The sequence below is a fragment of the Carcharhinus amblyrhynchos genome, chromosome 12, assembly GCF_965287045.1.
Source record: "Carcharhinus amblyrhynchos chromosome 12, sCarAmb.v2.hapA, whole genome shotgun sequence".
NCBI lineage: Eukaryota > Metazoa > Chordata > Chondrichthyes > Carcharhiniformes > Carcharhinidae > Carcharhinus > Carcharhinus amblyrhynchos.
Window position 1 is genome coordinate 50,061,919 of NC_137335.1, and position 25,892 is coordinate 50,087,810.

General features: G+C 40.3%; 1 protein-coding gene across 6 annotated transcripts in view; it reads right to left on the minus strand.

Moving 5' to 3' along the window:
* Positions 1 to 389: 389 nt before the first annotated feature.
* The window catches only part of angel2 (angel homolog 2 (Drosophila)), a 45,825-nt gene continuing 20,322 nt past the window's right edge, over positions 390 to 25,892 (minus strand). For all 6 annotated transcript variants that reach the window (XM_080200509.1, XM_080200511.1, XM_080200510.1 and 3 more), the window contains 6 exons: positions 10,844 to 10,913; positions 8,782 to 9,200; positions 6,454 to 6,583; positions 6,173 to 6,239; positions 4,826 to 4,989; positions 390 to 684 (listed from right to left, as the gene is read on the minus strand). In XM_080200509.1, the coding sequence (XP_080056635.1) occupies positions 536 to 684; positions 4,826 to 4,989; positions 6,173 to 6,239; positions 6,454 to 6,583; positions 8,782 to 9,200; positions 10,844 to 10,913 (999 nt within the window). In that variant the 3' untranslated portion in view covers positions 390 to 535. The remainder of the gene's footprint in view (positions 685 to 4,825; positions 4,990 to 6,172; positions 6,240 to 6,453; positions 6,584 to 8,781; positions 9,201 to 10,843; positions 10,914 to 25,892) is intronic.

Here is a 25,892-nt window from a genome sequence, read left to right on the forward strand (position 1 = left end):
CACCTCCCCCTCACCAACCACATATCCTCAAGTTTCCTTCTGCCCAATTGTACCAAGATCCTGATCCAATCCCCAACTTGTGAGACTGTTTTAAATCCTGCATGCCTGTCTAATATCACGTCCATGGCATTTTCTCTTTACTGTGCTTGCTGCCTAGCTCTAATACAAGCTATTCTTGCTTGTTCCTATCACTAAAGGATTTTAATAACATTTTAATTAATAAATAGTGCAAATTATTTGTTTTTGCCTATCCTTGGACACAATGAAAGGTATCGCTCAAGTATTCAAACTTACAGCTTTGGATTAATTCTCTGTTTTCAACAACAGTGAATACATATATGGTATTATATTACACTTTTTTTTGAAAAGGTAAAAAATAAACCATAAACTTTATATTTTGTTTTTGGACAGAAATTTATCAAAAGTGAAAAATGACAGACAATAAAAAATTTGTACACCACATAATAATACATAATTTTGGATCAAATACTGGACAGGTGTAGAAGAAACAAATCATTAGACAGCTCATTTAGGATCAAAGTTTATGTCTGAATTTTGCTAACAATGGCAAGTGATCGGAAGAGTTATTTTCATTGGGCAATCTATTTACAGTCCACAGATCCTGTTCAGTAAGTAGAGCAAGTTTTCCAAGAAGCTGCAGGTCACCATCATGGGGAGCTCCTTCTACAGAATTAATTAAAGAAAACATTACAGGCTGTAAGATCTCCAGGAACAAGGTAAATGAAATATTAAAACAGAATCAGCAATTGAATTATATAGACCACATGATTTCCAAAACTATACTGGACTAAGGTTTGTGAAACAAATTCACCCATGAAGTTTTGTTAATGAGATTTTTGCAAAGTGACATCTACCAACTTTCCTTTCTTCATTGTTGACAAAACACTTAGCCTCCATGATGGGAGGGGGAGGCAGGATGTTATGGATCTCAACATATGCCCTAAAATTCTGTCAGCACATCAGTTCTAATATTCAGACAGTTATTACTATTTTTCACATACACAATAATTGAGCAAATTTATGCTGCTGCCAATTTGTTTTCTAATTTATTTACTTTCTTTCTCCCCTCAGCTCTTCTGGTTTCCATATACCATCTTCAGTTAAGTGAATTTATTCTGAAGTTTCAGTCAGTCAATGTTTTTTTAATGCTGAAGGCCAATGGGTCTGATTTTCAATTATGGTGCACATTGGGTGGGTGCACCATTTGTCTGGTGCGAGACACCATAACTGTTTTTGTGGTCAGGCTTTATTTGCACTGGTTAAGTCAGCTTCAAATGTTATTGGGCATGGCAGGGGAACTAGGAGAGGGAAATCTGCAAATACTCCATTTAGGCAATGCCAGGAGAAGCATTCATGTGGCATTTGGCTCCAAAAGAACTCACTGGCACTGTTGACTGCTGGGTTGAGCCATTTCAAAATATAAAAATTTATCTTAACAAGAAGAGTTGATTTTTCCAGCAAAATTGGAACTACAGGTTTAAAACAAGAGTTCGTAACTGGGGGCTTCTATACAGTAAAAAATCATTAGTGGCTTTCTATAGCAAGATCACAAGGATCTGTGGTAAAATTATTTTATAGTTCTTTTGATCATGGTAACTTTAACAACACGCAGAAGCTCCAAGTTTTCAACATTCATTTCATCACAGGTTAGGTTTCTATCCCAAAGAAAAGATTTGGCCACCCATTAACACAATAATTCAAAACCATCTAATAGTTTTCACTAAAGCTCACAAGTGATTTCATCTCAAGGTTTACTTGGTGCCTGTATCACCATGAAACCAAGTTTCCAGATTACTCAGAATTCTTGCATTGATAGGCCTTTCAGCTGGCAAGAATTCTTTTCAGGACAGTGAGAAAACTTCAATGGCTCTCCGGGCAAAGGTATTGATCACACGGCAAATCAATTTATTTTCCAACAATGTCTTTAAGCTCTCTTAGGAGTGTTTTTAAAAATTTGGACCAGTTCCCCTTTAGCCCTAGTAGGCCTCCAATCTGATAGTGCAGTGGCGCAGTGTTACTTCATTTTTTTCATTTGATGTTGGGCAGGCATAAATCACCCGTCCTAGGTACATTATCTCATCCCCACAGTTTCTGACAATGTTTGTATGTTTTGTTGGCACATGTTACACATGTCATGCTCATCAAGCTCCCCTCCTTCAATGCCTTTCATTAGTTTCTAAGTTACCCACAAATTCATTTTGACCGTGAGAGTCATCTCCTGCTTCCTGATCTTCAGACTAAATTTCATGGTGAGAGATATAAGAGGGATGTCCAAGGTAGATTCTTCACTCTAAGTGTGGCTGGGGTGTGGAATGCACTGCCTGCTGTGATAGTGGAGTCAGACACTTTAGGGGCTTTCAAGTGGTTATTGGACAGCACATGGAACACACCAGAATGGTAGGGAGTGGGATAGCTTGATCTTGGATTCGGACATAGCTCGGCACAACATCGAAGGCTGAAGGGCCCATACTGCGCTGTACTGTTCGATTCTAAATGATAACCTCTTCAGATACAGATTCCCTTCATTTAAAAACTGCCAAAATCACATCTCTCTTAAAACACCTGCCCTTAACTCCTGTTGCCATGCAGTTTATCACATATCTAACCTTCCTTTCTTCTTCATTGTCTTTTGAGCACCTTCTTGCCTCCAAATCTGTGTCCACTTTTCCTGCAATTCTTTGTTTAAATCTTGCCAATCAGGTTTCCATCCTTGACAGAATATCTTTTGTAATTATGCCTTCAGTGCATTATCTTTTCTCATGCCCTCTGTAGTCTGAACTTGAGTCAACTACATTATTCTCCAGCAACGACACCCCAATGATATCCAGTTCAGTGGAATTGCCTTCACTTGATTCCATTCTTGCTTCATCTGATCACAGCCACAGCATCAACAATAGATGTTCTCTCCACCCTGAGTATCGTTACCTCTGGAGTCCATTAAGGATTTATCCATCGTCATCTCCTGCTACTTCATCCTCATGTTGCTCATGCCAACGTTGCCCACAGATATGAAATTAACTTCCACATAAATACTGAAGATAGGCAGCTCCATTTCTCTACCTTTCTCTTGACCCCCATCACCACCTCTGTATTCATACTGTTTGTCTGACGTCCAATCCCAGTTAAACACTGGGAACACCAAAGCCAGAATTGTGCCGCTGTCACAAAACAATATCTTTGTCACCAATTCCACTTCCTCCCCAGTTATGCTGAAAGGCTGAGCTTCAGTACACGGACTGCAATGGTTCAAATTGGCTTACCACCATCTTCTCAAGGGCAATAAATGTTGGTCTTCCCAGCAATGTTCACATCCTAAGAACAAACTGACTGTTCATAATCTATTCTACTCTGCCCCAAGCTTAGCTTTCAATCTCTCCGTCAACCCTATCATCACCTCTGCAACATCTCTTTCCTTCACCTCCACCTCAGCCTATTTCCTGCAGAAACCCTCATCACCTTCAGGTACAACTGATCCAATGCTCTCCTGGGTCTTTCTCAGTTAAACTTTGCTGCCCATATACTGTCTCATATTATTCCATTCCATCATCATCCATATACTCTCTGATTCAAATTGATTCCTGGTTCACCCTATCGTGTCAAATTTAAAATTACCATCCTCATGCTTTAAAATCCACCTCAAACTTTCCATTATACTGACTCTGAACTCTTGTCCATCTATCTCTCCCTTCGCTCCACTATTGGAGGCATGTTTTCAGCAGCCTGGGCTCTTCAGTTCTGCATTTTTCCTTAAATCCTCTTCCTCTGTATCTCTCTCCCTCTCCTCCTCAGAAACCAAAAAAAAGTTTGGTTTGTGCCACTTTTGTTTGATTACAGCTCCACCTTGAGATTTTTCTGCATTAAAGTTGCTATGTAAATGCAAGTTAATGCTGAATATGCATCCACGTTTCTCCACATTGTTAATTGAGGTGTTTAGGCTGAATCAGAGGCAGTTTCTGTGATGAGCATGAAAATGCAAATCATAATGGGAAACCCAAACAACGGAAATTAAGGTCTTGCACACAGCTGTGCCAAAAATGTAAGATTTTAAAAGTTATAGATTTATGCTAATCATTTACATGGAAAAGAATTTTCTAAACTTCCCTTTTAAGTGTTTCTATAGCTCATATTCTTTGAAATACATGTTCTTACTGTAGAAAGATCTATACTTCACAGAATCCCTACTGTGCAGAAGGACGGCATTTGGTCCATCGAGTCTGCACCGACCACAATCTCACCCAGGCTCTATTCCTGTAACCCCACATATTTACCCTGCTAATCCCCCTGACGCTAGGGTCAATTTAGCATGGCCGATGAACCTAACCCACACACTTTTGGACTGTAGTAGGAAACCAAAGCACTTACAGGAAACCCACGCAGACATGGGAAGAATGTGCAAACTCCACACAGTGATCTGAGGCCGGATTTGAACCCGGTTCCCTGGTGTTGTGAGGCAACAGTGCTAACCACTGTGCCCAACCAGATTCTTGATGCTTTTTAATTTGGCAATCTTGTGGTAATGACATGAAGTTTATTATAAGAAAGGGACTGTGAAACCTTTTTTCACACTGTGCTTTTTAAGCAGCAGAATCAGCTGACTGTCAGTATGATTTTAGTGCAATAAAAACTCAAGCTCCCTTCCTATGCACAGACTTTTGCAATAAGCAAATTAAACCAACACAACTTTTTTTAAAAATCAGCTTAATAGCCTAACAGGTACTGTGTGTTAATACACCTATAAAGACTATTTGGTTAATTTGGTAACAGATTTTGAAAAACATTTAGATCAATTGCTGCTTATGGTTACCTGAGTGTGGAGAGACATTGTGCTTTGTTGCTGAATAAAAAATATAATCCACAGTGACAGCAGATCTGGAGTGACAGGTGGTGACCTCAGCTTTACCACTGCCTGGTAAATAATGGGAGTAGACAGACATCAGTTTGAAGTTGTGTTGGATAGCAGATGGAGTGCTGCGAAGAGAACATATCAGTGGTTTTCAAATGTCTGGTTTATTAAGAACGGCAACATACATTGTAATCAGTCTGGAAAAACATAAACCCCGTCTTTTTTTTTACTAATTGCCTTCTTAACACCAGGCTCACCTCCAAAAAGTATGAGGAGCTCACTCAGACCATCTGTTCAGCAGCTTCCCTCTTCCTTTGTTCATGAAGAAAACCCTCTTCCCTTCTCCAGTTTCCTTCCGAGTTCACTAATGCTCTCCCAAAATCTAAGTTGTACAAGAATATACGGCCCTTGCTCTCTTGGCTATTTCCATGAAATTGCTGACTGCCAAACATACTGCACTTGATTCTATGCTAACTGACATTGTGAGTGGTTACTTATCCCCAGGTAATGGTAATGAGGTCTGGCTGTTGGATCAGCTTAGCCTCCATTCTCAGATCAACCTGTTTTAGAACTCATGCACATTGTATTGAGAGGCTGAATAAACTAGGCTTGTACTCGTTAGAGTTTAGAAGAATGAGGGGAGATCTCATTGAGACGTATAAGATGATGAATGGGATGGATAGGATAGAGGTGGAGAGACTCTTCCCGCTCAAAAAAGACAGTAGGACTAGGGGGCACAGCCTCAAGATAAAGGGGAGGCGGTTTAGAACGGAGTTGAGGAGGAACTTCTTCACTCAAAGGGTGGTGAATCTCTGGAATTCTCTGCCCGTTGAAGTGATGGAGGCTGCCTCGCTAAATATTTTTAAGAAGCGGGTTGATGGGTTCTTGATAAAAGAGGGGATTAAGGGTTATGGGGAGAGGGCGGGAAAGTGGAACTGAGCCACGACAGATCAGCCATGATCTTATTGAATGGCGGGGCAGGCTCGAAGGGCTAGATGGCCTACTCCTGCTCCTATTTCTTATGTTCTTATGTTCATCCTTTGAAAACAGGGTTTAAAGCAACATTCATTATCAAATCTGATTTTAAACTCAACCTGGGATTCACTTAAAGATATTGTCAAACTCTTCTGCAGACTCATTACCATAACTACATGCTTAAAAGTAGAGTTCGAGAGCAAGAATGTCAAGTTTTATTTAGTTTAAACTTAGTAGATTAAACGTTAGTAAAATTGTGAAGAATAAATTTCATATCAAAATTCAAATCAAACTTCTAAATCATTCTGAATTTTCAGCAAAAAGTTAACTTACAGTTCATCCAAAGGAGAATCCTTCTTATTTGTGGCATCCTTTAATTCTTCTGAAGTGTCTGCAGCATCTGAAGTATATTATTTCAGTTACTTAGGAAATATTATTGGAATTAAGAAACATGAAAGTTCTGAAAAAAATGACTAAGTTGTGCAGTACAAGGTAAACTCCATTCTTAAATCATAACCAATGTAAAAGCAGTTTAAAACAGGCAATCCACCATAAGTATGCAAGTATTGGCTCTTATGGCAGTTTGACATCAAGGAAAAACCTGGAATTCATACCTGCAACTTCTGACTTTTGCTGACAATCCAATGTTTCATATTGACATGCTGATGAAATTCCAAGACTTGGTGGCCAAAGTGGCTTTGTCAAAGGTCTCTGCCACCTGTGACTCTGCTCCTGACCTGATACCTATATGAAAAATACTAAGTTATAAAGTGCACCAAAAGATATTCTTCTGAAATGGAATGGAGAAGAAGAGATAGTTAGGAGGAATTCTTCTAAACTTCTCAACCACTATTTCCCTTAAAAAGCTCCTGTTCATTGACTCAAGCCTTGTAATTTCTCCTAAACTGTTTCCGACTCACCTTGTTTCCTTATTCCTGAATTAAGTGCATTGGGACTGCTTCTGAGTGTTAAATGTATTATTAAAATGCAAATCGTTGTTGACTACTTTCCCTTCTAATCCTGACTTCACTGGAGACTGCTGCTGTTGATTTAAAATCAGAGAATACCCAGAGGGAACACGCAGTAAGAATGAGACTGCAGTGTTGCTATTTAATAATCACGACACCGTATGGCTGGGGAAATGGAATACGCCGTTAGAAGTATGAAAGACAACAGCAAATATATTTTTGAATGATTGTGGGAACAAAGGTAAGTATTTCTGCATGATCTAGTTTCATCATCTTATAAAAGAATAACAGACATTTTAGCAATTTTAGGGTGCATTTTGAAAACAAGTGCTAAGTGACCATATTGTATAAAGTCATAACTACACCTTAGGTTAAATCAGTAAAATACTGGAATGCATTAGCCAAGTTGGGATGGAGTGCAACTTAATATGAAAAAGTTATATTCCTACTTCACTTATATATGGAAGTTTATGGTGAAACTGGGTGCGCACAGAAAGAATATTTATACTTTCAGAGAGAAAGACGAATATAAATACTGTCATCCAATCTAATTTTTTCCAAAATGGTGAGCCCAGAAAATCTGGGTAATACATGGTGAATTCCCCTAACTACATCTGGGAGTGAAAATCAGAAGGATATTTTAACTCTAATAATTGGAACATATTTAAAAGATCAGACCATCAGAAAGTAAACAGTTAAATGTAACAAGCAATAATCACTGTTCCAATGACAATGAACCATCAGGTGAAAAATGGCAACTATAAACAAAGTTGCAATACTGCTAATAAAATATAGCTGTAAAAGCTGATAAATACATATTCTGCATATTTTTAAACGTGAAATTCTGTTACTGGCGATCTGATCAATTAATTAAATTGGTCTAAAGGAACCACAAACCAGAAATTACAATTAATTGCTGGCAATTAAACTGATTAATGGATATGAGGTAGCCTATGCTTCCATTTAGACACTTGGAAGCTATCACTCTGACAAGCTCAAAGTAGAAAGGGATAACACCTGAAGACAGAGAATGGTTTACATTACTGGGTAATGCCATGGGGTCCAGAGGAGAAGCTGGGTGATCAGCAGTTTATTGGGAATAAGGTCGAGGGAGCAGAACATGGGTCTCATTGACAAGATGAGCTCTGAGAACTCATGAAAGGAGATAAGAAATTAGAGAAAGGTAAGAATTCAAGACCAGATCTTTAAGCTGCTGGAATAAACACTTTTTTATTTTACAGGCAATTGGAGCTCAAAGGGCAGATGATTGAACCATGTGCCCCAACATAAAGAAAACAAAAACAAGGGCCTTGCAGCTGTCAAAACTCAGAAGAGCTCCATGGATGCCACTGCTGCCTCAGAGCTTGCGACTCTAAATTTTTGTCCCAAGACTCCATGGGGCCTTTCAAGTCTGCATCCCTTGAAGTTAAAAGGAGCAGAGTTGAGGATTGCACAGGGAGACCAGCGGGGTGGAAGAGAAATAGTTTTAACTTTTTTCTTGTTGGTTTTAGAAAAAAAAGGCATCCATTCTTAAAGCTTTCAAATATAGCACAGAAAAGTTTATATTTTGAGTGTTTTTTTTAAACATGGCCTTGACTTTTCACACACATTTGCTGTATTTGTCCAGGAGGATGAATACTCATAATACAGAGTATTCAAAACAAACAAAAGCTTTTTCTCTGAGCAAAACTTCGGAGATCGTTAAATCCATATACCACTGCGCCGTTTTCTTTGTTACTTAAGTGTCTAAGCACTATAAATTCAGATAATTTTTCTCCTGTGATTTCAAACTTCATTCCGATAAAGTCTCATCTCTCCATTACAGTATGATGGTTACATGAGAGAACTTCAGAACATTTAATTTTACTAGAGAAAGAGACTGGTGTGGTTTCTTGACAAATAGGTAACTGTTAAGCACTAACTATTCACCATGTTTATGTTTTGAAATGATTTCCTTTAAATTATTAGCTGTACCTTTCCTATTGGAAGTCCATCATAAATCAGTTTCCCATTCCTAATGAAGTTGTATAAAGGAGATTCAGGGACAGAGTTCAAGTCTCCGCAAAGGATGATTGGCCAGTATCCACCTTTCCCATCAGATGCCAATTTGTTAATCTCAGCCAGGAGTACTGCAAGCTGAGCCAGCTTGATGTCCCCTCGACGTGGATTATACAAGAGATGAGTATTTGCTATGCACACAAGAGCAGCAGATTGTGAAAGCACTGGTTGCAATAGCAGTACAAGTCCGACATTGTCTCTGTCTAGTACTTGAATCCGAGGGCGATAGAATTCCACTGGACTAGCAGCAACCAGTGAAAACTTTGAGTGTTTAAAACAAATAGCACAGCCATCTCTCTTGTTTCCTGTCCGCATTTTGTATTCGCAATGGTAACCTGCAGAATAAACATCAAGCATAAAACATTTTCATTATAAAAACTGGCAAATGTCAATAAAACCTGTTCAGTCAAATTTCAGAATTCTAAATATATATATAAAAAAAACTTATTGTATAAAGCTGTTTTATCTCCAAACTAAGAAATGAAAAGTCAACTTCATATGTTTAACCCTTAACAATAAGCAGTTTTCATGCAATTGTTTCTAAAAAGCTCTTGCATTGACATTTCTTCCACTGCCAAATGGGAGAGCTATCATCTTTACCAGATCTGGAGGAAGTTTAATCACTACAGCTTTCATTGAACTAAATCTGCAAATGAATTATGAGAAGTACAATTGTTGGGCAAGATGACAATGATCTTTTTTCCTAAAGACAAAACACCTGCAGCACTGTTACATATAGCCAGAACATGAGAGCTAAATTTTTAAAATCTTTTGGAATCGTCTCTTTAACTTAACATAAAATGGAGGAATAAATGGTTCTGAATTCTGCCCAAAAACATCTTAAGTGGCTTGGTTGTTAAAATTAAGGGGGCAGAGGGTAGGGAGCAGGTTGTTTTACTGGAAAGGAGGGGTGATACATTCATTCCAGTAAACAATGACCAAGATATTGACAATGGATAAACTGCGAGTCTCCAAATCACAGGAGTCATTGTTTAAGGAATCTCATATTTTATAAATGGTTATATTTGATAAACTGTTTATTTAATTCCAAGTCAGATAGTGAATCAGCATTTCCACTCGGATACAAGGCCCATTTGATTCACATTGCTTTGAGATTGCTTTGAAGGGGGAGGGAAATAAATCATAGCAAAACTGTAATATTGATTTAGTGTTTTTAAAGACGGAAGTCTGCAATAACTTGGCGGGGGGGGGGAGATGGTGGGGGGTGAAAAGAGAGAGAGAGACAAAAAGCACACAGAAAGATAGAGGCAGGTCGCCTTACACCTTTAGCAGAGAAATTGTTGTCCTGTTGGTCACCACACAAACAGCAGCTCAGAGCTTGCACTCAGACGGAAGAAAAATAGTTTTTGAGGACTTGAATGAGATTGGAAGATTTTCCTAGCTTAGCCAGATGGAAGAATCTCCAATTTGTCTCTCACTGTAAAAGTCAGTCCAGGGTTACAGTTACCTGGCTAGAAAAGGAAAAAGCAAGCAAGCAAACCATTGGGAGTGGAGGATAACTTTGGACTGGTTCCTAGAGTATAACTTAAGTATAACTGTGTCGGGAAATTTTCTGTTAGTTTAAAAGTTAAATGGGGGTTGTTTTTTCTGTAGTTTATAGTATAAGCTGCCTACTGAATAGTGTTTTGACAAGGTTGCTTTTAGTTTATTTATTACAGTAAAAGTCTTTAAAGTTGACATTTGTCATTGATTCTTCCAATTAGCCACTAGAAATGCAAATATATTTCAAAATGTTACCAGCCCCTCTGGGGATTGCAACAATATTGAACTACTTACAATGCAAAAATCAAAAAATATTTCCTCAATGTCTTCAATCATGCAGGATAAAAAGACTGAGTAAAGTTCAAGGCTTAATTGCTTTTAGGCTTAGAAGTATGCAACACATATAAACAGAAGGACATCTCGTGAAAAAGCATATAGTTTTTCCCTCAGTGTACTGTACTTCAGTCAGTCTTACCCAATGATTCTAGTACCGGCTTCAACTGCTGTTTGTAGTGGTTGTTCTGAACTTCTTGCAAACACAAAATCTAGAAAAGATCAAACAACACAAACTAAATGATATCTGTTTATCATGCATATTTGGCCAACACCAATGGAAATTGGTATAGTCAGCAATTGATTTGCTTTTTTAAAAAGAATGATTAACATTTCTCTTCGGAGCTTCAACTGTGATAGCGGCTATTGTTGGAAACTGATTTCCTGCCATACTGGCAGATATAAATTGTCATTTGTATTGTGAAATAATTTTAATTATTACAGGTAATAATTAAGCAAATTGCATAGCTTTGAGAATTGTTATTCTTCAAATGATCTGGATCTTTCAAATACTGTCTAAAGCTTAGCTTGATTATCTGCTAGGCTCACACAGAAAATTATGCCTTCTGCTGCAGATGAATAGCATACGAGTATTGTCAAACATGGCCCCCTACTACAATGCAGTGTAAAGTCCAGGATTTGTGCCATAGAACAAATTTATTTTGAATTGGAGTTAAAGTGAAACTGATCTTTCCCCCCCAGTAAAAATAAGCCAGAATATGGGAAATGTAGGAACAGGTGTGTGTGTGTGTGTGGGTGATGTGTACAGAGGATACCTGAAGAAATACAACGTTACAACGCAGATAAACCTAGCTTCCTTGCTTATTTAGTACTTTCCGCACAAAAGAGAACAAGGCACAAATGCACTATATTATTAATTATTATTTATTAAATGTGTAAATGCATGAGGTGGCCTAGAGAATCTATAAATTGAAATCTGATCAAAAGATGCCAGGAGGGAAGTAAATCAACATATTTTCACATAACTCAGACAGTGCTTTAGAGATGGTAGCAGAACAATGTACAGTGCATCTGGCTAAATTCACATCTTTTAGACCACCAGAAAACAAGATATTTCAGTCTTTTTAAATTATGGACGGGACTACTTGGCTTTGTTAACACGATTGTGGCGGGCCTCTCAAACAGCTGAGCAGGCTATTTAGTTGTACCAAACTGCGACAATAAAGTCAAAAAGGAATAGAAACAGATAGACTACCTGGCATCAACTTAAGCATTGGAAATGACTACAATGCTCCTCACCCTGGTTTGCACTAATCTCCCTCTGGAAGATGCATTTGCCCATGACAGTATAGGTAGGAGTGATCACCACACAATCCTTGTGAAGACGAAGCCCATCTTCAAACTGAATACAGTCTTTATTGTTTTGTGCGGCATTAAGTTTGTGCTAGATGAGATAGATTCAGAACAGATCTACTATATTCAGTGGCATTACCAAGGTTGATGGGCCATCAGCAGCATTGTGTTTAACCACAATTTGTAATCTCATGACCCAACATATCCTTTACTCTACCATTATCTGGTTCAACGAAGAGTGCAGGAGGGCATGCCAGGATTAGCAGCAGGTATACTTGCAAACTGATAGAAAGTGTCATTGACAGTGCTATAAAGCAGCACTTACACAGCAATAACCTGCACCGTGGTGATCAGTTTAGGTTCTTCCACGAGCCTTTGGTTCCTGACCTCATTACAGCCTTGGTCCAAACAAGAATCAAAGCCAAATTCCAAAGATGAGGTGAGAATGATCGCACTTGACATCAAGGCAGCATTTGACCAAGTGCCATCATGGAGCTCTGGCAAAATCAAAGTCACTGGGAATCAGGAGTGAAAATTATCCACTGGTTGGAGTCATACCTACTACAAAGAATGGTGGTCATGATTGTTGGGAACAAGTTGCCCAGTCCCAGGACATTGCTGCAACTGTAGTGTCCTTGGCCCAACACCTTCAGCTTTATCAGTAACCTTCCCATCACGATAAGGTCAGAAGTGGGGTGTTTGTTGATGATTGCACAATGCTCAGTAACATTTGCAACTCTTCAAGTATTGAAGCAGTCTGTGTCCATATGCAATAAAGACCAGAACAGCTTTCAGTCGGAGTTGATAAATGGCAACTGACGTTCACACCACATAAGTGCCACATAATGCCACCATAAGTGCATGAGAGAATCTAACCGTCTCCCCATAACATTAAACGGCATTACCATGGTTGAACTCCCCCACTATCAGCATCCTGATCATTATCATTGACCAGAAGCTGAACTGGATTAGCCATATAAATACTGTGGTTATTAGAGCAAGTCAGAGGCTGGGAATTATGAGGTGAGTTATTCACCTCCTGACTCCCCAGATCCTGTCAGTCAGTTACAAGGCACAAGTCAGGAGACGGTTGAATACTCTCCACTTGTCTGGATGAATGTGGCTCCAACACTCAAGATGTTCAATACCATTCAGGTCAAAGCAGCTTGCTTGAACTCCATCCACCAAACTAAGCAGTCGCTCCCTCCACCTCTAATGCATGATGTCCTGGGACTGAGATAATTTGTCTCCAACAAACACGACCTTCGTCTCTGTGACAGTAGTAGGTACTATGTGCAAAATGCTGTCTAGCAACTTACCAAGGCTCCTTTTAAATGCATGACCTCACCAGCTAGAAGAGCAAGGGCAGCAGACACAAAGGAAGACCACAGTCTCCAAGTTCCTCTTCAAGACAAATATCAACCTGACTTGAAAATATAGCCCTGCCCCTTCACTCTTATAGGAGGAGTGTTCCAGAACTTTTGACTACATGGACTACAGCAGTTCAAGAGGCAGAGCACCACTAGCTTTGCAAGGGCAAACATGGATGAGCAACATTTTGGAGGTGTGGAGGGGATGTAAACTTGCCCAGCGGAAGTTTTCACTTCTGGACAATTGCTGTGCAAATCTCATCTGGGAACATTTGAAGGGCGTTCTACAACACATCTTTAGGGAAACCCCCTAATATGACGTTGGGGAACTTGGATGTTATGGCTCAATATTGTTAGACATTCTCCTATCCACTACCGTCAGCTCCTTAAACATGCATTCAGGTTATCATACCTAACCAACTCTTTACAAATCCGTGCTGGCCCACTATGATTAACTGAAAATGTTCAAGGTGTTCAGTCACTCAATCTTTAATTATAGACTCTAGTTATACTCTGGCAACAAATGTTAGGTTAACCACTCTATAATGCCTTCTCACTTTTTCTTTAAATAGTAGTATAGTAAAATGCAATTTTGCATTCTGAAGGAACAATTTCAGATAGGGAGATTATAGCTAGAATATAGAATCCTTAGTGCAGGAGGAGGCCATTTGGCCTATCGAGCCTGCAAGTAACTTTCACCCAACACATGCATTGTCTAACAGCCTATGCTTGACATTCAACTACATTATCATCACTAAATCCCCCAACATCAATGTCCTGAGGGTCAGTACAGACCAACAATTTTACTGCACCAATTTCAAAGATGTTTAGGCCACAAAAGGCAGTCAGAAACTGGGTAATCTGCTGTAAGTACGCTCACCTTTCCCAACTACAAGACACAAGTCAGAAGTGTGATGGAATACTCTCCGCTTGCTAGACAACAAATTGTCTTAGTGTAAAATTTCACAACCTGTTACACTGAACAATATTGTGTACGTGCAGTTTTGTTTGTCTCTGCAGTTCTGTTAATTCATTAATTTTGCTTCATAGTGATAGGGTTGGTGAACGTGTGTGAAAATGGGAAGAAAGATTCCAGACAATCAGTTTTCTTTCTCTTTAGTATTTCATAACATAAATATTACAAGGTTTTATTGCTGCTTTGATTACAAATGATCCATAGCCTATTTCAAAGGGAATTAAAAAACAATAAAGTGCAAGGCAAAGGGCTGTATTTTCATCAAGTTAGGATGACTAAGGAGCACTTTAAAAATGACAGGCAGGTCCCAATTCCAAGATTTCTGACTCCATACCTTGATGATCCCATTTTTGGGAGTGTCGTTTAAAGGTTGCAAGCCCACACCCTGCATTCCTGAGCTAGCTGGTTCCACTGCAGGGCATAGGTATGTCCCAGTCATCTGCAATCTTCATGAAGGTGGGCCAGCTTTACCAAGAGCCACAGTTCACATTGCCTCAGAGGTGTGTCATCAACCATAGTCTGCATGAGGAAACCTTTTGAAAGGTATGCCCCCTCACTCACCCCATATGACTCATGCACCCAAACCAAGCTATTTAATATGGTATGGCAGTTCCATACCAATTCAGCCACTATACATATAGTGTTGATAGGATATGCAAAAAAGCTTCAAAAACACATTAATTCATTGATACCTTTTCCACTTTCTTAAAACAAACCTCTTTTTACAGCCCAATAAAAGTGTCAACCATCAGAACCAAAGTATCGATAACTGAAACTGAAAGCACAAAAACTTATATAAACATCGAATAAGTGACAGCAAAGATCAGGGAAGCAGAGCTGTTAATCAAGAAATGTTTTCCTTGGGGGCATAGGTGTTTCAATGGACTAATGGATTTCTAAACTCTCAGTCGAGACACATTATGTATTCTTGTTTGCCTGATAATTCTGATTCTCCATACATGCTGTCAAATTCATAATGTTTATTAACACAAGATAGAGGTCTTTTTAAAGTTTATTTATTAGTGTCACAAGTAGACTTAATTAACACTAATGAAATTACTGTAAAAATCTGGTTAAAAGTGCTCGCAGATTGATACTTTAAATAAAGAGTCTTGATGGTTGACACTGTTAGGAGACAGTAGTAAAAGTATTTTTTGTAAGAGAATGGAAAGTTATTAATGACTATTTTCAAAACTTTCTTTTAACATAGTCCACTGTTCCTATGAAATTCATTGTTTCTAATATAGTGAATAGTGGATGAATGGTCATCCATAGCTTGGCATGGAGGCCATGGTGGGGTGAAGAGTGAGGGCCTTTCCCTTTTTATTGTAACTGGGATGAAACCACACAGCACTGAAATGGACAGCTCGGCACCTGGCAACCCCTGCGGCTGCAACCGAACCTTTTGTCAAATCAGCTGGTCCAACTGTAGCCTCATCCATCCCACCACAATGAAAATCCTATCTTTGCAGGTACATTTTCCCTTTGCAGGAATTTTCCCTGACTCCTGCTACCTGCCAGAAGGATGGAAATTCAGCCCTAACTTCAGGAGTTCAGGCATTATCAGTGGGTTTCTGAATGGGTATAACATTTCCACCTGGAGGTAGTATTTCCAAAATGACACACTTTGTTAACCAAGTGACAAAAAGATTCATTTATTGCATTGTAAGGCACTGGTACATAGAGATTTTTTTAAAAATTACCTTTGAATATTAGTAATTATTAGTGATAGTTTGTGCTAGACAGGTTGTTAGTGTCATAATTCCTGTCTTCCAATTAACAGAAGACATAGGATCATGCAAGTTCCAATGCTCAGAATTTATACAAAATATATTAATTGTTAGATATGGGAGTAAGAAAGGCTTTCTTGAAGGAAATCTGATAAATCCACTAAGAAGGAAAGTGTTTACAAGGCCCAGAGACAACAAGAGGATTTGGGAAATCAGTTGTGCACATCATAAAATCTTGCAAATTGGGGTTTGTAGAATTGATGAGGTGAGGGTAAGAAAGAGCATGCATATGAGCACACACAAGCAGAGCAAGTTGCAAAGTAGAAATTGGAGTCTGTACGACTGACCAGATACAGTGCAGGAAAGGTCAACTTAGATTAGGGTAGAATGGCAAGATTATGCAACATCTGGTTTAGCTTAAACCTGCAGCCAGGAAAGCTGGAGGAACCGGAGCAAATGGTAAACAGGTGCCAGGTGAGACCAAAAAAAATGACTATAATTTTATGGCACACAATCTAAAAGAATTATTTATAAGTATTATTGTTCCCCTCTTGCAGAGCTGACCAAAAGGCTAACAGTATCAATTCTAATTTTTTTTGCGTGTCCTAATAATACAGGCAAGTAAATTGAGATTGTCAAATACAAATTGCATTTACAGAGTGTCTCTAATGTAAAAAAAACTCAAGATGCTTCAATGAAACATAATCAAATACCAAATCATCGGGAAAGGAGACAAAAACCTGGTCAAAGGAGTGGGTTATAAAGGAGGGATTTACAAGGATGAAAGATGGAGAGGATTAAGGAGGAACTTGTAGATATGGGTCTAAATAGCCTAAGGCACAGGCACGACTATCAATAGTGAGCCAATGATGAAGGAGGGGGATACAAAAAAGGTCAGAAGTAGAAGAAGGGGGAATTCTGGGATGGATGCAGCCACTAATTTTTGCAATTTTGTACTTTTGCATTTTATTTCCACTTTGCTTTTGCATTTAAACCTATATTGAATATTTAAAGTTTGAATCTTACTGTATAAACATTGATTTAAGCCCATTTGCGATTGTGCTTTCGATTACTGACCAATTGTATAATCAGTAATATTGTTAATTGCAGATGTGGACATTGCACACATGCTGAAGGATTTTTCTTGTATGTCATATTCAGAATGATTGCAATTTTATGTCATAAAATCTACAAGATGTATTTATAAAGATTACTGTTCCCCTCTTGCAGAGCGTACCAAAAGGCTAACAATATCAATTCTAAATTTATTTCTTGTGTATCCTAATAAGACAGGCAGGTAACTTGAGATTTTCAAATACAAATTGCATTTACAAAGTGTTCCTAATGTTAAAAAAATCTCAAGGTGTTTCAAAGAAGCATAATCAAATATCAAATCAATGAGGCATTGGGAAAGGAGAGAAAAACCTGGGTCAAATGAGTGGGTTGCAAGGACAGTTTTGCAAGGATGAAAGAAGGAAAAGGATCCCTCCCCATCGTCTGTTTTAAAAAGAGGAACTCTTTTTTTTAATATTGATCCCAATGACTACAAGCCACAACGAGTGACCTCACATGAGCATGAACTGGACAACTAGTGTGGTCATCGGGAGGTGGTGTTTCATTGAAGGACATAACACTTGATGGATGGCAGATGGGAAGACATCATCAAATGATGTGTAAACAACTAGGATATTGTGAAGTTTGCAGGACTGAGATTTGCTTTGAGAATATCTGAACCAGACCATTTAAAGGCTGGGAGGGAACCAGAAATTTGGCTCGAAAGGGACACTGCTTCCAGATGGATGGAATAGTCAATCACTGGAGACAACAGAAGGAAGAGCCAGGAATGAAGAGACTGACTGGAGTGCCCACCCATGGTAAGGTTATTCAGAGATTTGGTAATGCATGTTCCAAGGGGAATTTTTGCATATTAAGTTCCTGTCATAGAACAGTCTAATTTGGGGTTATCCATTTTAAGGAGCTGTCGTGAGCAGGCCAATTTGGGACTAAAGTTTGTAGTATAGTATCCATAGGGTGCAAGTAGTTAACGTTTTTCAATATTATAAAATACTTTCTTCTTTCAATAGTTATTTTCCTTTTTACTTCTTTCTCTTTATATTTTCAATTATAATAATCATGCCATTATTATAATTATTCAATAAAGTTGTTGCATTAGCACATTTCTTAGCATTGCCACTCATTCCAGAGAATGCTTCCGAACCCAAGTGAGACTCCAAAGGGGTTCAGACAATGCCATTTACATGGGATCCAAGTTTAGCAAAAGAGGGAAACAAGGCAGCAATTCAAACAAAAGACTGAGAATTGTAAACTTGAGGCATTAGAATACAGGAAGCCAATGTAGACTGGCGAAGACAGAGGTGATAGGCAAGCAGGACTTGTTGGATGAGGCTTGAAGATGGGAAAGCAGTTCATAGAGCATTGGAACAGTCAAACTGGAGATGACAAAAGAATGGATGAAAAGTTATTAAGTTGGTATTTGTGGATAGTATATGGAGTTGGGAGCATGGCTTAATGTTGAACAGTCTGGTAGAGTGGCCTCGGCCATTCTGAAATGGAGATGGGCAGAGAAACACCAGGGCAACAAGAGTGTGATGTTAAAAACACTGGAGAGGGAGAGTGTGACAGTACAGGGTAGGAGGTAGAGATTACATTGAGAGGAGGAAGTGACAGTACCTTACACTGGCTCCCTGTCCACAATGCCTTAATTTTAATAATCTCAGGCCTCCATGACTTCTTGGCCTCCCCCTATCCCCCAGCTCAACACCACCAGAATTCCATGTTCCAACAATTCTAACCTCCTGGGCCAGTCCACCCTCCTTGCTCTCTTCACATCTGGGAACAGGCATACTTGGGGGAGGGGTTGGTTGCGGCTCAGCAGCGTTTTAGGTGGGTGCCCACATGACTTGGGCAGGATGCAGAGGGGACCACTGGCTGCAGCTGATTTTCGTTATGGGGTGGTGAAAGCAATGAGCTCCCTGATAGCTGCTGCTCAAGTTACCAGGGTACCTATTTGCACAGCCTAGCACTGAGGGAGGAACCAATTGTGCTCAGTTAGTAAACTGAAATTTATGCTGTGATATTGATTGGCCTTCAGGAATGAACACTTTCCACTATCTGTACCCCTGTGCTCCATCCAAAGCCGAGCCTCAGCTTTCAGTGAGAGGGCTGCAGACCTAGTGCCTCAGAAGCAAGGTCCAGGTGTTAATCTCTCCTCAGGACTCCCTGTTACTGTATCAGTGATGCCAGTGAATTCAACCCCCCCTTTCCAACATCTACCTCACCTTCCAAATTCAAGCATCCAGGTGCAACCAGGGAAGTCAAGTCCTTCCAGAAGAGCTTCAATGGTCCCTTGTGCATGGACAGGAGGGCTATAGATGCCCTCATTGCAACACCATTCCAGGAGGACACTTGCGCCCGTGAAGGTTAACAACCTAGGAAGTTAGTGATGGGGAGTCCTTGAAAGCTAGCTGCCCATTCAATGGGGCTGGGTGATGATGACCTGCAGTCAGGAAAGGGTTATGGTGTTCCTCAGAGATGCTGCAAATGCTTGACGCCTATGTGGCTGATAGCAGCTCATGCCCTCCTGGTGGCTTGGATCATTTCAGAGTGATGAGGAATCAGTTATCTCTACCACTACGTTGAAGTGTCTCCCCAGGATCCACATCTGAGACTACCTGTTGTCTGCCATGCCCTGCAGCCTGAGATGAGCTTGGTGGGCATTCTTGGAGGGCCAGGACTTAGAGAGCCCGGCCTACTTGTGATGGCACAGGTGTTATGTTGCCATCTTCTGGTGACTGGACTGGAGGTGCCTTGGTCTCTGAAAGGGGAAAGTCAGATGGACTGGACACTCCCAGCGTCTCCTGCTTCACCTGTGGGCAAATGGTTGCTCTCTTCTCCTCCATAGCATCCAATATCCATGTCAGGGCACCCTCCATGAACTTTGCAACTGGCTGTTTTGCTGCAACAATCCTCATAGTTGGATTATGATCAAGCACTGTAAATCTGTTTAAATGCAACGCTCCATTGATTGAACTGCCCAGATGACCCCTGGGGTGGCCAACTCAGACACATTGCGCCATGGTGCAACGCTATTACCATGAATTCCCCCTTCCCCACTATTGATAACCAATCCCTCAGTTACCTGAGGCTTTAACTCTAGAAATACTCCCATGCATACAGTGTGCCTTCCAAGATCCAAAAACATGCATACCTACATGCCTTCCAAGATCCTTCTTAAAACTTCTTTGATTAAGCTTTCTGCCATCTGTCCTAATATTTCCTTCTTTGGTTCAATTTTTGTCTGGTTACACTCCCAGAGTACCTTGGGTTTTTTTTTTAAAAAGGTGCTAATTAAATTTCAATTGTGTTTAATTCAATGCAGATGAGGGCATTAATTGGGATTACACTTGAACAAATATAGAGATGCTTATTGAAACAGTGACGTGGCTGAGGTAGAAGGTATATGCTTGATAGTCTTTCACTTTCTAAATAAATGTAAAACAGAATAAAGATTGACTCCACTGTTATCCTTCTCCAACTACTTCCTGGAATAGAACCAACAGCATTATATGAATGGAAGTTGTTGTTGCTATGGATCAAAGATAACATTATGCCACAAGAAACCATCCCAGTAGTTTAGCTTTAAAAATCAAGTAGATAAACATATATAAAAGAAAGCATGTTCATGTCAGTTTGTAGATGAATGTGATGAAGTGAATAGATCTTTCGGATCAAATTTTTTTTCTGCTGCAAGCTTTTATGACTGAAAGAAATCCCACAACACCAGCTTAAAGTCCAACACCCCAGTCCAACGCCAGCATCTCCACATCACGACTACCATTGACACAGCTTTTATGACTGACAGACTACACGTGGACATATTAGATAATCAGAACAGATAAGTGGCAGATGTAATTTATTGCAGAGGATTGTTGAAGGACGCAGTTTGCAAGAGGGCGGAAGGGAGAATGCTGATGTGTGTGGGGAAACAGGGCCACCTACTGTTACAAACGTACAAAACCTTGAAAGTGCTAGTACATAGATAAGCCAAAAAAGGCCCAAAGTGGTTCTGGGCTTTATGAATAAGGTATAAGATTACAACAGGAAGGGTATAGTACATTTGCACCAGGCAAGAATTAAAACATAATTAAGGTACTGTGTGTAATTTTGCATTTACCAGGATGAACCTTGGAATGAGAAATTACAGTGATGAGATTGAGACTGAACATGGAATCAGAGAAGGCTATGAGGTTTAATAAAATTATCAAAGACTTTGATAGGAAAATCTGTTGGTAATATTAGTGATAAGTGGTCATTGATTTTTGGCTCCAAGAAGAGGTTACAGTGAAAGCCAGCACAAAATAGGCGTCATTCACAATAGGACAGGAGGCATGAATCTGAGAGTCCAAATCATGACCCAACACAAACAAAAACCTTGACAATTATGGAGCCATGTTATTTTCTTGTCGAAAAACAGATTCACTTATTGTCAAAATTGTACTTCGAAGGTTGAGGGAGGAAAATGTAAAAAGGAAAGACCTCTTATAGACCCTTCTGCCTCATTAGATAGTCATCCTTGTCCTTGAGTTTGCTGACAAGGCAAGCAATCTGATACCTTATTTCATGGAGAGCTTCCAGAAATCTCAAGGCACAGAAATACTATCTCACAGGCCTTCATTCCTTTTCCCTTTACTATTGAATCTGGAAATTAAGCAGCACTCAAAGAAAATTACATTGTAAACAAGTGTTCCATATTGCTGCAAGAGGTCCATTGTGAATTTGTAATTTCCTCCATTTGTCTGTTGCACAAATGTGTCTAATCAAGCAAGCTTAGTTTCAAGAATCCAAATATCTTGGGAACCATTCTCCAAGTGACAAACGAGTCATTACAAATAACCTTCAGATACTATAAGATTCCAAACATTCTTAGTTGTTGGAGACCATGGTCCAACCAGATTGGACTGCCAGTGAGGGGGATGATTTAGGAAATCCCTCTCCAACATCAGGAGGAATCCACAGCAGGGGTATGACAGAAGCTTACAAGAAAAAGACACCCATAAATATTCAATTAACTTTGCTCTTCCCCCTCCTCCTAACTGAAGTTGGACCAAAGTTCACGCAGTCTGAGCAAAGCTCTGAAGTCCTGATGTTATACTTAGCACTAGGGGGAGATGCCAGTGTTGGACCGGGATGGGCACAGTAAGAACATAAGAACATAAGAAATAGGAGCAGGAGTAGGCCACCTGGCCCTTCGAGCCTGCCCCACCATTCAATAAGATCATGGCTGATCTGTCGTGGCTCAGTTCCACTTTCCGGCCCTCTCCCCATAACCCTTAATCTCCTCTCTTATCAAAAACCCATCAACCCGCTTCTTGAAAATATTTAGCGAGGCAGCCTCCACCACTTCAACGGGTAGAGAATTCCAGAGATTCACCACTCTTTGAGTGAAGAAGTTCTTCCTCAACTCTGTTCTAAAACGCCCCTCCTTTATCTTGAGGCTGTGCCCCCTAGTCCTAGTGTCTTTTTTGAGCGGGAAGAGTCTCTCCACCTCTATCCTATCCATCCCATTCATCATCTTATACGTCTCAATGAGATCTCCCCTCATTCTTCTAAACTCCAACGAGTACAAGCCTAGTTTATTCAGCCTCTCCTCATAGCTCAACCCCCTCAACTCCGGTATCAGCCTAGTAAACCTCCTCTGCACTCCCTCCAAGGCCAAAATATCTTTGCGCAGGTCCAGCGCCCAAAACTGCACACAGTACTCCAGCTGCGGCCTCACCAATGCCCTATACAGCTGCAGCAAGACCTCCCTACTTTTATATTCAATCCCCTTCGCTATGAAGGCCAGCATCCCATTCGCCTTCCTGACCACCTGCTGCACCTGCAAGCTGGGTTTTTGCGACTCATGCTGGCAACACTAGTTTAAAGTCCCAACAGGACTCATCTGATGAAGGAGCAGCGCTCCTAAAGCTCATGATTCCAAATAAACCTGTTAGACTTTAAAATGGTTTTGTAAGGCTTCTTACTATACCTAGCATAAAGAAAGGTGACTGTGATTGTTGGAGGTCAGATATCTCAGTCCAGGGATGTCACTGCAGAAGCTCCTCAGGATAGTGCCCTAGGCTCAACCATTTGCAACTGCTTCATCAATGATTTTCCCCTGCATCATAAAATCAAAATTGTGCAATAATCTGCGAACATCCCCAATGATCAGTACCTTTCATGACTCTTCAGGTACTGAAGTTCATGTCCCTACGCAGCACGACCTGGACAACATTTAGGGTTGGATAGATAAGTGGCAAGTAACATTCACACCACAGAAGTGTGAGGCAATGACCATCTCCAACAACAAACAATCTAATCATCTCCCTTTGGCAATCAATGGCATGACTGCTGTTGACTCTCCACTATTCAATATATTGGAGGTTACCATTGACCAGAAATGAAACTGGATCAGCCATGCAGATATTGGGACTATAAGAGCATATCACTGGTTGTGAATTCTGTGGCATGTAATTCACTTCTTGGCTTCCCAAAGCCCATCCAACATCTACAGGGCACAAATCAGGAGTGTGATGCTGTACTCTCTCTACTTGTCTGGATAAGTGCAGATCCAGCATCATTCAAAGAAGTCAACATCACCCAGGACAAAGCAGACCACTTGATTGGTACCCCACCCACTAGCTTCAACATTCAATCCATACGCCACTAATACATAGAGGCAGCATTGTGCACCATCTTCAAGATGCAGTGCAGCAACTCACCAAGATTCCTTTGTCAGCACCTTCCAAACCCACCTACCACCTAGAAGGAAAAGGACAACAATACATGGGAGCAGCATGACCTGCAAGTTCCCCTCCAAACCACACATCAACTTAACTTGGAACTGTAGCCCCATTCCTTCCCTGTTGCTGGGTTAAAATCCTGGCGCTCTCTCCATCACAGCACTATAGGCTTACCCACATCACACGCAGTGTTTAAAGAAGCTCACTCAGCACTACCCTCACAAGGGCAATCAGGGATGGGCAATAAATGTTGGCCTAGTCTGTGATGCCGATGTTCCATGAAAGAATACATTTTAAACTGTTTAGTAACTTGGCTTCATAAAGGTGGCATGGTGGCATAGTGATTAGCATTGCTGCCTCAGAGTGCCAGGGACCTGGGTCACTGTCTGTGTGGAGTTTGCATATTCTCCCCATGTCCACGTGGGTTTCCTCCGGGTGCTCCGGTTTCCTCCCAAGGTCCAAAGATGTGTGGATTAGGTGGATTGGCCATGCTAAATTGCCCCTTAGTGTTAGGGGGATTAGCTAGGGTAAATGCATGGGGTTATGGGGATAGAGCCTGGGTGGGATTGTGGTTGGTGCAGATTCAATGGGCCGAATGGCCTCCTTCTGTACTGTAGGATTCTATGATTCTATAACTGATTACACTTCAAAATAAATGAATTGGTTGTAAAACAATTTGGAATATCCCAAGAATTTGAAAGGTATTTTGTAAATACAAATCTGTTGCTCTTTCATATGAACAACTGACTACCCCACTAATTTTGCTGACATTTAAAGCCAGAAGAACAGAGTTACGTCAGAGATAACAGCTTTCGAACTTGACCCACAGACCTTTGGGCACACGGGACATGATATCTCATAAGGAAATGGAATCAAGAATATAGGATTTGCTTCCTTTTTATCTTTGCCATAGCTCTGCCTTATTGTTAAGACTTTGACTCACTGTGATGAACAAATTGGCAAATGATGGTAAGTTTCTCCCACGCATTCAATGCTGCCATACTTCAGGAGAGCTTCTCAGCATCTCTGAAGCATTTTATTCAACCTCTCTGGAACACTGGCCATCCAGAGTTGAATGAACAGGGCCTGATATTGGTGGGAGGAGCAGGAGACATTACCGTTATTCTAACAGTGTTCTCAACAGTTCACCAAAGTTGATTTTGCAGAAGTTTTGCCTCAATGTTTGTGGAATTGCCTTCAAGCTTATTTTAACAACCCTCCTACTGAACCCAGAGAATGCAGGTAGACATTACTGCTGGAATTTCTCTAGTGTTCACATATATATTGCTGATACACAGTCTAGGTCTCACTGCAGTGCAGGACTGTGGTAACAACAACCATTCTATACGCTGGGACTTTGACCGACTAGTCAGACTAACCCATTTAATACTTCCTTACTTCTATCTGAAATTGACAATACATCAGGAACCTGGATGCAACATGCTCACTTTCACATTTAACTACAGCAGGTTAGGTTGCCTGCGAGAAATCCCATCTCCTGGAATCATAGAATCTATACTGCCATTTTGCCCTTGGAGTCTGCACCAACTACAATCCCACCCAGTCTCTATCCTCATAACACCATATATTTACCCAAGCTAATCCCTCTGACAATAACGGGCACTTTAGCAAGGCCAGTCCACCTAACCTGCATATCTTTGGACTGTGGGAGGAAACCGGAGCACCTGGAGGAAACCCACACGGAACGTGCAAACTCCACATAGACAGTGATCCAAGCCAGGAATCGAACCTGGATCCCTCACACTGTGATGCAGCAGTGCTAACCACTGTGCCACAGTGCCGCTCATTACGTTGGTAAAAAAATCCTTAAACATCTTAACAGGCTATTGAGAATGTTTTTCAATAAGGAGCTTTCAACTTTAACTGTGGATGGACTGGTTTCCCAGGTTTTGTGGAATTTACCAGTGAAAGCAAGACAGGAGCACAGTGTCAACTGAGGGAACTGAAGAAATGGCAGGCAAAAACTCCCATAAGTTGT